The following is a 13,869-nucleotide window of genomic DNA, read 5'->3' on the forward strand; positions in this document are numbered from 1 at the left end:
CCATGGTCTGGGGCTGCATGAGTGCAGCAGGTGTTGGGGAGTTACATTTCATTGAGGGACACATGAACTCCAATATGTACTGTGAAATACTGAGCAGAGCATGATCCCCTCCCTCCGGAAACTGGGTCGCAGGGCAGTGTTCCAGCATGATAATGACCCCAAACACACCTCTAAGACGACCACTGCTTTATTGAAGAGGCTGAGGGTAAAGGTGATGGACTGGCCAAGCATGTCTCCAGACCTAAACCCAATAGAACATCTTTGGGGCATCCTCAAGCGGAAGGTGGAGGAGCGCAAAGTCTCGAATATCCGCCAGCTCTGTGATGTCGTCATGGAGGAGTGGAAAAGCATTCCAGTGGCAACCTGTGAAGCTCTGGTAAACTCCATGCCCAGGAGAGTTAAGGCAGTTCTGGGAAATAATGGTGGCCACACAAAATATTGACATTTCAGGAACTTTCACTAAGGGGTGTACTCACTTTTGTTGCCGGTGGTTTAGACATTAATGGCTGTATATTGAGTTATTTTGAGGGAAGAATAAATTTACACTGTTATATAAGCTGCACACAGACTACTTTTCATTGTGTCAAAGTGTCATTTTGTCAGTGTTGTCCCATGAAAAGATATACTTAAATATCTGCAGAAATGTGAGGGGTGTACTCACTTTTGTGATACACTGTATTTTAAAAAGGTTATTAATAGTGTACTCTCTCTTTTAGGAGACATGAGTTCATTAAGTTTTAGGGTAACGATCTCAGGCTGCTATGAGTAACTGACAGAAGGTCTGTATCTTCACTGCTGAGTTCAATGTTCTGGAACATGTCGGGAAACGTTGTGCCGCCTTTGACGTCATATTACTGACATTATACACAAAACAATGAAGAAATAATCAGCTATTGTGAACATGAACATTCATGCACCTTCATATATTCAGTGAGTTTATTTATTTTACATTTAATTGTATAAGATTTTAAGTCTTGTTGATCCTGGTCATCCATGTTCTACACTTCTCATACAGCTGTGTGGATCAACAAGGGCGGCACCTCAGTGGAGTTCCTCTAACCAGTCACACACAGATACCCAAAATGCATCGTTCTGGTAAAAGAAGAGAGAGAGAGAGGATGGGTTAGAGAGAAACAGCTGCAATAATCATTGAAATGTGAAATTGAGATGTAACGTGTCCTGATTGGATGGCGCCACCATCGTCCCTCCTTGATGCGACAACAACGTCTCCTGTTAAATAAAACAAGAAGAGGTGTAAGAACATTCCAGAAGCTGTAGTGTTTGGACAGATGAGCATGTAGAGCAGCGTTTATCAGGTAAAATACACTGATTGTGGAAATGTTACCTGGATTTCTTACACATCCGCTCAGCTATCTCTTTTAGACGAAGCACAAGAACCTCAATATTAATAAATATGTATCTACATTTTGGCATCTGTGTTGATGCAGATACAAGTACTGAAATGTATCTCAGACACCAGCTGCTTGGTGCTTTGGTTGGACTGTCTGAACATCACAGCCATCTCGGTGATGCTCTCCTCATGTAGATGATCCAGCTGAGACACAAACACACACACAGACACAAATATATGAGTATGTAAGATAATAAAGATACAATCTTATGTACAGTGGATCTCCATCATGTCACTGTACTACGTCGAGGGTGGATGTTGTACCTGGCATGTGCTGTGCCATTCCACAGGGCTGCTGTACTGCTTCATTACCCACTCATGATCCAGCAGATGCTCCACCTTTATGCGCCGCTCTGGAACCACCTACAGGACAAGATACAAGAACTTCAGGTGATGAAGCCCACAGAGAAACACACACCCACTTTGCTCACATTAAACACACCATAAACACACACCTGCAGCATTTCCTTAATCAGCAGTACAGAACCAGGAGACAGCCAGTCAGGAGTGTCAAAATGTCCTTTCTGAGGAAACACAGAGCAAAACAATCACATCTGATCAAAGAACATCACCACAAGCCGTTACTGTTACTTTTACTGTGTGTTTAACATGCTGCTGAGCATTAAATAATGGATTCTGTTTCATAATCGTAACAAGACGTGTATGCCAATGGTGTTTCATTGTAGTTCCAAGACTTACAGTGATTTGTTCATGGAGTTCCACAAAGTTGTCACCATCGAACGGGAGGTAGCCACACAGCATGTCATATAGGACAACACCCAAGCTCCAAACATCTGCCTAAACACACACACACACACACACACACACACACACATATTCATTGTCTTTTTTAAACATGCTTTACCCTGGTCAGTCCCCTCATCCAGACCTCATAGAATAACTCATGAATGGGGCTACATAGGGGACTGAACACCTTGGATTTGGAGACTTTTCAATTGAAGTTTATCAGGAATAACCTGGGGACACACCCCAATCAAACCTACCTCTGCACCATGATAGGGTTGCGCATCAATGATTTCTGGTGCCAAGTAGGGAGGGGTTCCACAGCCCTCAATCAGAGCAGTACCCAATCCACCCTACAACAAAACAGAATTCTATCAACCGAAGGTCCAACTGTTGACTCGCATCTGCAACACAGCACACAAACTGAACCAGCATGGCTCTGTGACGTCCTGTTCATCTAACTGATCACTGAAACTAATTGTGGACACCATGTGTGCAAGGCTTCATTAAAGCATGATGGATGGGGGTAAACACACCACCTTACTAGACTCTCTGAATGGCACGCTTGATTTAAGTATACACTACAGTCTTAGTAGAGACACGAACCTCTGGTTTGGCACAGAGCCCAAAGTCGATGAGCTTGATGTTGTTCTTCTCATCCAGCATCATGTTTTCCTGAGAGTCAAAATAAAACACGTCATGTTCAAGCACTAACAAAGAAAGAGCACAAAGTATAAGTGGAAATCGTTTGGCTGACGCACTGGCTTAAGGTCACGGTGGGCGTATCCCTGGCTGTGGATGTACGCCAGCGCCAAGACGATCTGACGGAAGATCCTGCGCGTCTCCTCCTCCGACAACCTGTTGTTATTATCGATGTGGTCGAACAGATCTCCACCCGGACAAAACTGGAGGAGAGAGCGAGTCATGTGAGCAGCAAATCATTATAAATCCAGAGATTAAATCAAATCTGATAGTTTCCAACCACTGATGGTACCTCAAGCACCATGTAGATCTGGTCAGCAGTCTCCATGACTTGGTACAAGCGGCACACGTGCTGATGCTTGAGGTTCTTCAGGGCTTCAATCTCGATCCTCAAATCAGACAACTCATCCTGCAATGGGGAGGAAACAGGAACAGTTTTATGACTTTTCAGATCAGAATTAGGAGAAACAAACGTTTGGAAACTGAGACACGTCCGTCTTTAACAGACAGTTTTGCTGAAACTAACCCCGAGCTCTTTCTTCTCCAGGATCTTGATGGCCACTGGCTCTTGAGTCTGAATGTGCCTGCCGAGCTTGACCGTCGCATAACCACCTGAAGAACGATTGAATTAAAAAAATATTAAGTCAGGTTTCAAAAGATGCACATCTGTGTTACACAAAGGCAGAGAGATCACTGAAAGTGGTACCAGTTACCTGATCCAATGGTTTTGTAAACCTCATAGCACTTGTGCAGCTCAGAGACGTCCTCAACCACACGTGATGTTCGTTCTGAGATGTCGATGGTCTCGGGTACAGTGCATGGCACCTCAACCTGCTGCCCACAAGAGACATGTTATTATTATTACTGATTGCTCTTCTTGGCCTCTTGTTTGGCCTCTTCAGAAGGTCGTCACAGGTATCTGGAGTCAAGGGAGGAACCAGGGGAGGATCCGTAGAGCCAACACGGCCATTGAGGAGGTCCCACAGATGCTCAATTGGGTTCATGTCTGGGGCTAAGAGGAATCCAGGGGCCAGGGTGGTACTCAGCGGTCCTCCTGACCCAAAATGGTCCTGGTAGGTCGTCACAGGTATCTGGAGCCATAGGAGGATCCAGGGGAGGATCAACACAGCAAACTGATACTCACCTGGTTCCCATCTGCCTTATGGTCTCCTTCATAGACTGAACCGCAGTCTTCCTTTCCCAGCAGCTCTCCAAGGGTGTATTGGCTGTCCGGGTTCGTGTCGGTCGTCTTTTCCTCTTGACCTTCTCCGTTGGTGGTTTCTCCTTCAACATCTTCAACACAAGTATCACCAATGATGCTTATGTGTTATGTGGACCAAAAATAAGGGTCCATATAAAGACCGGCGTACTCACCCTTGTTCTTGGGAGCATCACAGATGACTTCTCCAGAACTGATCCCACCTACAAACCCCAAGAGTCACTAGAGTTTAATAGTGTCGGGCTCGAACGTGGTGGTGTTAAGGTTACCTGGAGCTTCAGAAGACACTTGTGGTCCCTGGGAGTCTGTCTGCTCGCTCGAGGAATCTGATTCTAAATCATTCTCGTACCCGTCTGATTCCTGCTGATTTAGACGGATTAAACTGGTGTTACAGAGACGAGAACTGAACCCCTCCCCTCCCGGAGTATAGTGGTAATGATAATTCACCTCGCTCTCGACTGTTTCTTCTTCTCTCTCAGTCAGGTTCTGAATGGCGCTGATCCACGCCCGTCTACTTGCCTCACAGTCCCACGCTGGGGGAATAGAACATAAAACCTTCTTATTTATACAGTCGATGATATAAACACCGGTGAAATCGTCCCAGACTTAAACACAACGGGGGGCGGTTTGGGATGCAGCCCGGCACAGAAGTCCGCTGTGATGCACCCAAATGATGAGGGGCATACGGCCGCATTATGGGTGCATTATGGGTATTTCACAGAGTCCAGGAGAGAGCTGATTTAGATCATGTAAAGTCATGTGACCTACCTTAAACCTCTTCTTGTAGAGAAGCTGATTGTTCTGTATGATGAACCACCGCCTGCAGAGATCAAACACATCATATATACATATATATAAAATTGAGTGTATAAATATAATAGAGTGTAAATATACTGTATAATATTAATTGTATATATACTGTATATATATACATATATATATATATATATATATATACAGTATATATATATATATATATATATATATAAAATTAAGTGTATGTATATAGAAATCCTAATATATACACTAAGCATCAGTGTACAGACCTGTTCCAGGTTTTAAACACACTCCTGGTCCTCTTAAACAGAAACCCCTCCATCAGGAGCGCTTCCTGGGCCCCCGTGCCTCCCCCGTGACCTGGGTCACCCCCGGAGGATGCCCAGGGAGGCGCCCCGCAACACAGCACACGCAGAAACCTCTGTCTCAGAGAAGCAGCCATCGTAAATGAGGAGAAAATCTAAATGCTGCTCCTGAAGAGCACAGGTCCACATTGTGATGTCACAGCGTTCCGAGGGAGCAGAGTGAATTTACCTTTACCATATATGGGCATGACTGGATTCATGTGACTGCACATATACTGACTTGATTTCCACTGTGGGACGGCTTCTGGAGGGTCCTGGGTTTGATTCCTGGGTGGAGTTTGCATGTTCTCCCCATGTCCTGGGGGTAACGGGTTACCCTAGGTATAAGTGTGTGTGTGACACACCCTGGTACTGACACACCCCATACCATGACACACCCTGGTACTGACACACCCCATACCATGACACACTCTGGTACTGACACACCCCATACCATGACACACCCTGGTACTGACACACCCCATACCATGACACACTCTGGTACTGACACACCCCATACCATGACACACCCTGGTACTGACACACCCCATACCATGACACACTCTGGTACTGACACACCCCATACCATGACACACCCTGGTACTGACACACCCCCATACCATGACACACCCTGGTACTGACACACCCCCATACCATGACACACCCTGGTACTGGTAGTGACACCCCCCCATACCATGACACACCCTGGTAATGGTACTGACACACCCCATACCATGACACACCCTGGTACTGACACACCCCATACCATGACACACCCTGGTACTGACACACCCCATACCAAGACACACCCTGGTACTGACACACCCCCATACCATGACACACCCTGGTACTGACACACCCCATACCATGACACACCCTGGTACTGACACACCCCAGACCATGACACATCTTGGTACTGGTATTGACACACCCCCATACCATGACACACCTTGGTACTGACACACCCCCATACCATGACTCATCCTGGTACTGACACACCTCATACCATGACACATCTTGGTACTGGTACTGGTATTGACACACCCCCATACCATGACACACCTTGGTACTGACACACCCCATACCATGACTCATCCTGGTACTGACACACCTCATACCATGACACATCTTGGTACTGGTACTGGTACTGACACACCCCCATACCATGACACACCCTGGTACTGACACACCCCAGACCATGACACATCTTGGTACTGGTACTGACACACCCCCATACCATGACACACCTTGGTACTGGTACTGGTACTGACACACCCCCATACCATGACACACCTTGGTACTGACACACCCCATACCATGACAAACCCTGTGTGTATAAGGTGTGTGTATTACGTGTGTGTATAATGTGTACTTGTTTATATATCCTGGTGGGGACTGCCACCTGATTGCACACCAAACCAGTGGGGACCTGTTGCACGGTGGGGACCTGAATCAAAGTTCCCACAGGCACAAGCATTTCAACCAATAGAAAGCCTTAATTTAAGTTATCTGACAAAGTTTCATTGAAATAGCCCCAGGTCCCCACCAGTGTTGGGGTAGTTACTCAAAAAAAAATCCATTACTCTTATTACTCATTACATCCTGGAAAATGTAATCTCGTTCCTCATTACTTTACTTTCACTTTACATTCTAAAACCCAAACAAATACTGTATACTGGAATCACATCTACAAACAAATTCCATTTATTTATTTTATTTATTTAGTATTTATTATTCAGTAATCACATTACTGTAAGGCATTACTTTATACCGTGTTACCCCCAACACTGGTCCCTACGGGGTAGGTCAACCGGAGAAAAGTGTGTGTGCGTATAAAGTGTGTGTGGAAGTGCGCCCCCTGTGGTCAAAAGTGGAAAAAGTGTGTATCGGGTTTTTAAATGCCACGCAACATATCATTGGGGTCAACACTATTATATTGTTGCCGTTTCTTGTGTAATTAGCTCCAGCTGCCCCTATATAAGAGGGGAGCTGGAGAACAGTAGTTGGGAACTATTCTTGCCTTGTTACTAGCTAGCTCCTTCTTTCTAGCTCTGTTATGCTAGTTCTTTGTTTGTAGCTCTGTGTTACTAGCTCTATGTTATTTAGTTCCATGTTTCTAGGTCTGTGTTGCTAGCTCCTTGTTACTAGCTCTGTTATGCTCAAAGGCAATCCCCAAAACCTGGCTTACAGAGATGTTTTCACACCAAAGAGTTCCAGTATTGTATACAGATCAAAACTTATTGAGAACTTAACAAGAATGCGAATTAAAAAGCTCCTAGAGGAAACAAATCTGGATATAAATGATATTACCAGTGGCTATAAAACTTCTCTTCCCCTGTGGGACATCATCAAACCTCAAATAATTATGGACTTAACAATAAATAAAAAACAAAACACCCATCCAAACATATACTTAAGCAACTACCCAAATATAAGAGGAAAACACCCATCACATGCAGAAATATACACGGACGACTCCAAATCCCCAAACCAGGTTTCAGCTGCAGTAACAACAAATAGAATTTCACAAAGTATGGGGCTACATAAAGAGAGCTCGATTTTCTCAGCAGAAGCTCAAGCAATATCAGTGGCACTTAAACTTACAGGGAAAATCAAATAAAAAAAGTCAATAATCTACACAGATTCAAAATCTTGTCTTGAAGCCCTGGAAACTATCTCTTAAGACCATGCAACAATAAATAAAATTTTAGATCAAACACAGACACACACCCACCTTCACTCCAAACCTCATGTTACACACTGACCCAGCGTCTTTTTCTTCATCAAAGCAACACAATGACACAAAGATCAGCTCATACTTTCATTCTTACTACAGTAAAACACTCACCGTCCCGATCGTACTACAGGAAATTACACTGTAAATATTACAACAACAAAAAAATTATAATAAACAACTTAGAGAATTGTTAAAAGAAAAAGTAATATGATATGGTAATATGAGGAGATGTGACCATGTTTAAAAAATCCATGTGATGTCGCCCTCCAAAAGTGACATCACAAGGATTTTTTTAAACATGGTCAGAAGATCTCATATTACCACATCATACAGATTTTACTGATTCTACTGAATTTTAGATCAAACCAACATGAGCATTTATAGCAGCAGGAAAAACAAGATAGAAAAAACACCTGGACATGATGCTAGTAGTTTTATTTTATGCTCTGGTTAAGTATAAAATATTGATACATTATCATCTTTATAAACTGATGCATGACATTAAATAATGTAAAAACATGGTGTTGTAGAAAAGCATTATGTACTTTAATCGAGAATGATTTGCACTTTACTTTTTAATGTTACTGTTATATTTATTTCCTGTACAAAAATAATTTGTATAATTGCACGTTGTAATAAAATTGCAAATTGGCGGATAAGTGGGCGGGTCTAAACTGCTGTAGGCTGAATGAGCAGAGATAAACTGATGAAGGCTGAACGAACGTACCACAATACAAATAACTATTTTTGTGAAAGAATCAAATCCCCTCTGAAACCATCCACACGTATCTAAGTTCTGCTGTATTATTCCTCATCATGTGCTGGTTTCACTTTTAAACTTGTGTTTTACAGCTCAGGAGAAATCAGGTGAGAATCAACTTCTCCAGGAGAGTCTAAACACCTCATGTAGCTTAATGTACTAAACAGCCTAGAAAAAGAAAATCTCCATAAATGTATCACTGCCTCACAAATTCTAAAATCACCCAAACAGTTTAATGTTACACTTTCATGTAAATTTTACATTTAATTTGTTAAATTTGACAGTTTCACTTCTGATCCATAACAAACATCAAACCCCGGGTAGAGGAGCTGAGTGAACCTGGTCTGAACTCTGTGGAGGAGCTTCATTGTATCAGAGACGCTGTAGAAGGACAGAGTTCCTGCTCTGTAATCCACATACACTCCTATTCTAGAGGAACTCGGCATTATGGGAATTTCAGTCTCGTTGAATTTGTGCCAGAATGAAAATCTGGATGGAGAACAGCACAAACTCCAGGACTGATTGTTACATCCAAACCAACACTCAACACCGAATCCCTTCCTGCTGATGCTTTTATATGACACTGCTATAAAAACCCCATAATTCCCACTCCACTCAACCTCCCAGTAACAGCGTCCACTCACACTCTCTCTACACAGAACCTGGTAGCGAACATCAAATCTATCTGGATGATCAGGATACGACTGTAATGTTCCACTGCAGGTCACCACTTTGTTCTCCTCAGACAGACGGAGGTTTTTATTTACTGTGTTTGGATCCAGTGTGAACCGACAAACATCTGGAGAGGAAACACAAAATAAACCAATTAACATAGAAGAGAGAGTGTGTACAGTGTGTGTACAGTGTGTGTGTCTGTGTGAGTACAGTGTGTGTGTATGTGTAAAGTGTGTGTGTACAGTGTGTGCAGTGCTTGTATGCAGTGTGTGTGTGTAGTGTGTGACTGTGTGTGTGTGAACAGTGTGTGTGTGTAGTGTGTGTGTGTGTGCGTGTGCACATGTAAGAGTGTGACAATAGACAAAAACACACAAATACACAGAAACACTGCACAACCAAAGATACAGTGTAACGCTATTCAACACCAAACACACACAAACATTGCACACACACAAATACACAGAAACACCGCACAACCAAAGATACAGTGTAATGCTATTCAACACCAAACACACACAAACCCTGCACACACACTACACAGACACTAGATATTCACACATACATTACACATACACTACACATAGACATGTGTGTACTGGGGGTGCAAATACTTTTTTACTGCACTGAGTACGTTTGTGTCCTTGTGAGAAACTTACATTGTAGAAAATCTTCTCTGATTTTAGGTTCAGGAGGTATCTGGACATTCTTCATTGAAGAAAGAGTAACAGTACAATCAACAGTTAAAATTAAAAGTAAATAAATATTTGACATGTTCTCCCAGTGTTTGTGTAAAAATACCTTAATTCTGAGTAACGGATTAAGTGTGAGTGTATTTCATTCAACCCTGGACTCACTGTGACCATGACCAGTACTAGATTAATGAGTAAATGAATGATGTTGTTAGATGTAAAATGTTCATGTTGGTGGATTTGATTGTTTTGTTTGATGTTTGAGTACCGAAGCATTTTGGAGACAATGGAACACTGAGGGCTTGAACTCACCTCCATCTGGTATCTTCTTACACTTCTCAGGACTGATTGTGATGGCGACTGATTCTGCAGATCCAGCAGGAGCCGAGAGAGACTGAAAATTCTACATCCAGACAGATAATGTTCACAGAGAAACAACAAGATGATGAAGCACAGTGATGTTTCACCAAATAACATTAACAGTATTTCATGATCTCTAATACGAATCAAACATCCAGAAAAGTTGGGACAGTAAGTAAAATGTGAGAGAAAAACAGAGCAGTGATTTGTAAAATTCTCTTTGACCTGAATTCAACAAAATACTCAAATATTTATCAGGTTAACTTATTAACTTTATTAATTTATGTAAATATTCACTCATTCTGAAACTCATGACTACAAGGGATTTGAAAACAGTTGGTACAAGAGCAAATTTACACTGTAAACATTGTAAAATGTTCCAAAAACATCTTAAATGGATAAAGCGTTTATGTCTGGGTATAAAAGAAGCGTTCAGGTGAAGTCCAGTACATTATGTCCACTAAAGACCACATCAATATTTAGACAATATTCAGTCTCTAATCATCTGATCTCTGGCAAGTTCTTACATCAACTTTTTCACATTCTGACAGCGGTACCTTGAAACTCAACGTCAGTTGGTTCTGGGATGTTGAGTTTTAAGGTATTTTTTCTCATGTTTAGGAAACCTGTTAATGTGTCCCATGATCCTGTGGAACTGCATATACTGTATTTTAGTGTAATGTAAATTAATGGGGTTGTTTTTGCCACTTATACACAAAAAATACCACAAATATAATATAGAAACAGTGAAATACAATTAAAAACAATAAAGGCTGCATTTCACCTTTTCTTTTTTATTGTTTTCTTATAGCTTTTAATCGTGGAGATGCTTGATCGTGAAATGCCGTATTCTGTTCAGTACTGGCGCATTCACATGAGAAGTGACGAAACCGCTTTTGTGCTGCTGTGTCATTATTTCCTATGGATTGGGGTGCCGGTGCACAAAACTTAACATGACTTGTTGTACTAAAACAAACTCTCGAAAAAGCTGAATCTGATTCTTACAATTTCTCAGAACCCCGAGTGTTACGACTTTATGGGTCATAATGTATTTTGTGTAGGGGTGTTTTCTCTATGTTACAGATTTGTGGAAGATGTCTGAAGATGCACAAAGCTACCACCAGGGAGAGACGCCTATAAAAAGGAAACCTCTGGGAAGACAGGAGAGGATGCTTTGCTTGTGACATGGTTTCATGGTTCCGGCTTTCCCCAACATGTTTGAATGAAAGCTAACAATAATCGAGTTTAAGGGAACACATTTCTCAACGAAAGGTGTCAGAATTCAAAGATTTTGAGTTTAGGGGACGTCAAGTTACAAGGTTACAAACTGCTGTAATTTATTACTTGGACTGGTGCAGCAATAATATAATGATAAAAGGTTAACGTACCTAATAAACTGTACAATTAGAGAATAGAAAAGCATTATAATAATCTAATTCTGCTCCAGTGAAATGTTTGTCATTTATACATAGCATAACTAACATAAATGATCTGTTACTTGTTGAGAGCTGTATAACAAAATATATGTATAAAATATAAAGGTATGTATAAAATATAAACAGAACTAATGAGTTGTTACTTGTTAAAGAGAGCTGTATAATATTTTACCTGTTTCTCAGTTCTTTCTGCTGCAGCTGATATTGTCCCTAGTGAAAAAAATTAAATGTACTTAAAATTTACTAAGATTCATCTAAGTATAAAAGTATCAAAAAGTATAATTTTAATAAATACATTAACCTGAAGTATACGTTTAGTTACAATCAAGTTTTATTTAATTGAATATAGTTCTCATATACTTGTCTTCAAATACATGTTTAATATATTTTTGCAAAGTATGTTAAACAACTGCTGTAGTAATTCACTTAAAGCTCACTTTTAATACATTATACAAAGGTTTACTTAAATGAATTTTTTTTCATAAAGTTACTTCCATAGTAAAAAGAAGTATACTTAAGTATACTAATCTTCAATAGGCTAGAGTGCACTAAAGTGTATTATTGTCACACTAATGATCAATATACTTAAAGAGTGCTAATTATACTGTAATTGTACAAAAATAATACAAAAGCTCGACTTTAATTGTATTAAGTGTACTAAACTGTACTAAATTGGAACTCTTAAGTAGTTAATTTACCTTAAGTATACTATTGCATGTGTATTTAACTACATGTTTTACATACACTAAAAGTGAAATTAAAGCATACTTCACAACTGCACAATCAGTATTCCAAGTGCACTTGAAGTACATTAAAATATATATTATAAAAAAACCTTAAATATATTTATTTTAGAGTAAAACTATACTTCCACTTTGTCTTTTTAGACCTGATTCTAGCAATATATTTATCAATATGTTTATTTATGAGCACTGTAATGACATATGTAGTAATACCTGTCACACGGGGTCAAAGACTAGACAAATGGGGCGGACACACGCAGCGATGTATAACTAATAGGTTTATTAACAAAAAGAGCAAGGAACATGACTATGAACAAGAGCAAGGAACATGACTATGAACAAGAGCAAGGAACATGACTATGAACAAGAGCAAGGAACATGACTATGAACAAGAACTATGAACATGACTATGAACAAGAACTATGAACATGACTATGAACAAGAGCAAGGAACATGACTATGAACAAGAGCAAGGAACATGACTATGAACAAGAGCAAGGAACATGACTATGAACAAGAACTATGAACATGACTATGAACAAGAGCAAGGAACATGACTATGAACAAGAACTATGAACATGACTATGAACAAGAGCAAGGAACATGACTATGAACAAGAACTATAAACATGACTATGAACAAGAGCTAGGAACATGACTATGAACATGAGCTAAGAACGTGACTATGAACAGGAGCTAGAAACATGACTATGAACAGGAGCTAGTAACATGACTCAACATGACCTTGAAACAAGAGCTAGACAGGCCCAATCCAAGCCAACATAGAAGTCTAATAGTTCCCACTGTGTGCTCCAGCGCACCTCTTAAATAGAGGGCAGCTGGAGCTAATTAGTCCCAGAGAACCAATCAGTGAAGGGTGTGGCAGGAGACAGTGTGCGCTCACGGAGAGGGGGTGTGGCAGACAAGCTCCAGAGCACCGACGTAGCATGGAGCCCGTTTCGGTTCCCGAACTTGATTTTAAACCGGTTTCACGTGTTTCCACCGGAAAAAAGAGGTTCCAGACAGTGAACTAGCGGGCCAATCTGGCACCACAGAATACTTGGTTTTTCAGCCCAAACCGTGACGTCAGTCAGTGGGCGTGTCATGTTGTACAGCATAGCACGTTAGCAACAATGGCGTCCGCTGGGTCTCGTATGGAGCTTAACGCAGCATTTTTATCTTACTTCACCTGATTACATTTTGAGCCAGTTTGCCGCTTATATTTTCAAAGCGCATTTAAAAAGGTAAATTGTGTGATATTACGAGATAAAAG

General features: G+C 41.0%; 1 protein-coding gene across 1 annotated transcript; it reads right to left on the reverse strand.

The window, feature by feature from the left end:
* Nucleotides 1–922: 922 nt before the first annotated feature.
* On the reverse strand, nt 923–5,295 carry LOC134306517 (maternal embryonic leucine zipper kinase-like). The gene is made up of 15 exons (XM_062990351.1): nt 5,145–5,295; nt 4,232–4,279; nt 4,002–4,150; nt 3,796–3,948; nt 3,571–3,688; nt 3,384–3,469; nt 3,150–3,266; nt 2,917–3,060; nt 2,762–2,830; nt 2,416–2,508; nt 2,111–2,209; nt 1,867–1,935; nt 1,676–1,774; nt 1,346–1,555; nt 923–1,230 (listed from the first exon to the last, which is right to left on the reverse strand). The coding sequence occupies exons 1-14, from the start codon at nt 5,293–5,295 to the stop codon at nt 1,421–1,423; spliced, it is 1,530 nt and encodes a 509-aa protein (XP_062846421.1). The 3' UTR covers nt 923–1,230; nt 1,346–1,420.
* Between the last annotated feature and the right edge of the window lie 8,574 nt (nt 5,296–13,869).

Source organism: Trichomycterus rosablanca, unplaced genomic scaffold (assembly GCF_030014385.1).
Source record: "Trichomycterus rosablanca isolate fTriRos1 unplaced genomic scaffold, fTriRos1.hap1 scaffold_202, whole genome shotgun sequence".
Taxonomy (NCBI): domain Eukaryota; kingdom Metazoa; phylum Chordata; class Actinopteri; order Siluriformes; family Trichomycteridae; genus Trichomycterus; species Trichomycterus rosablanca.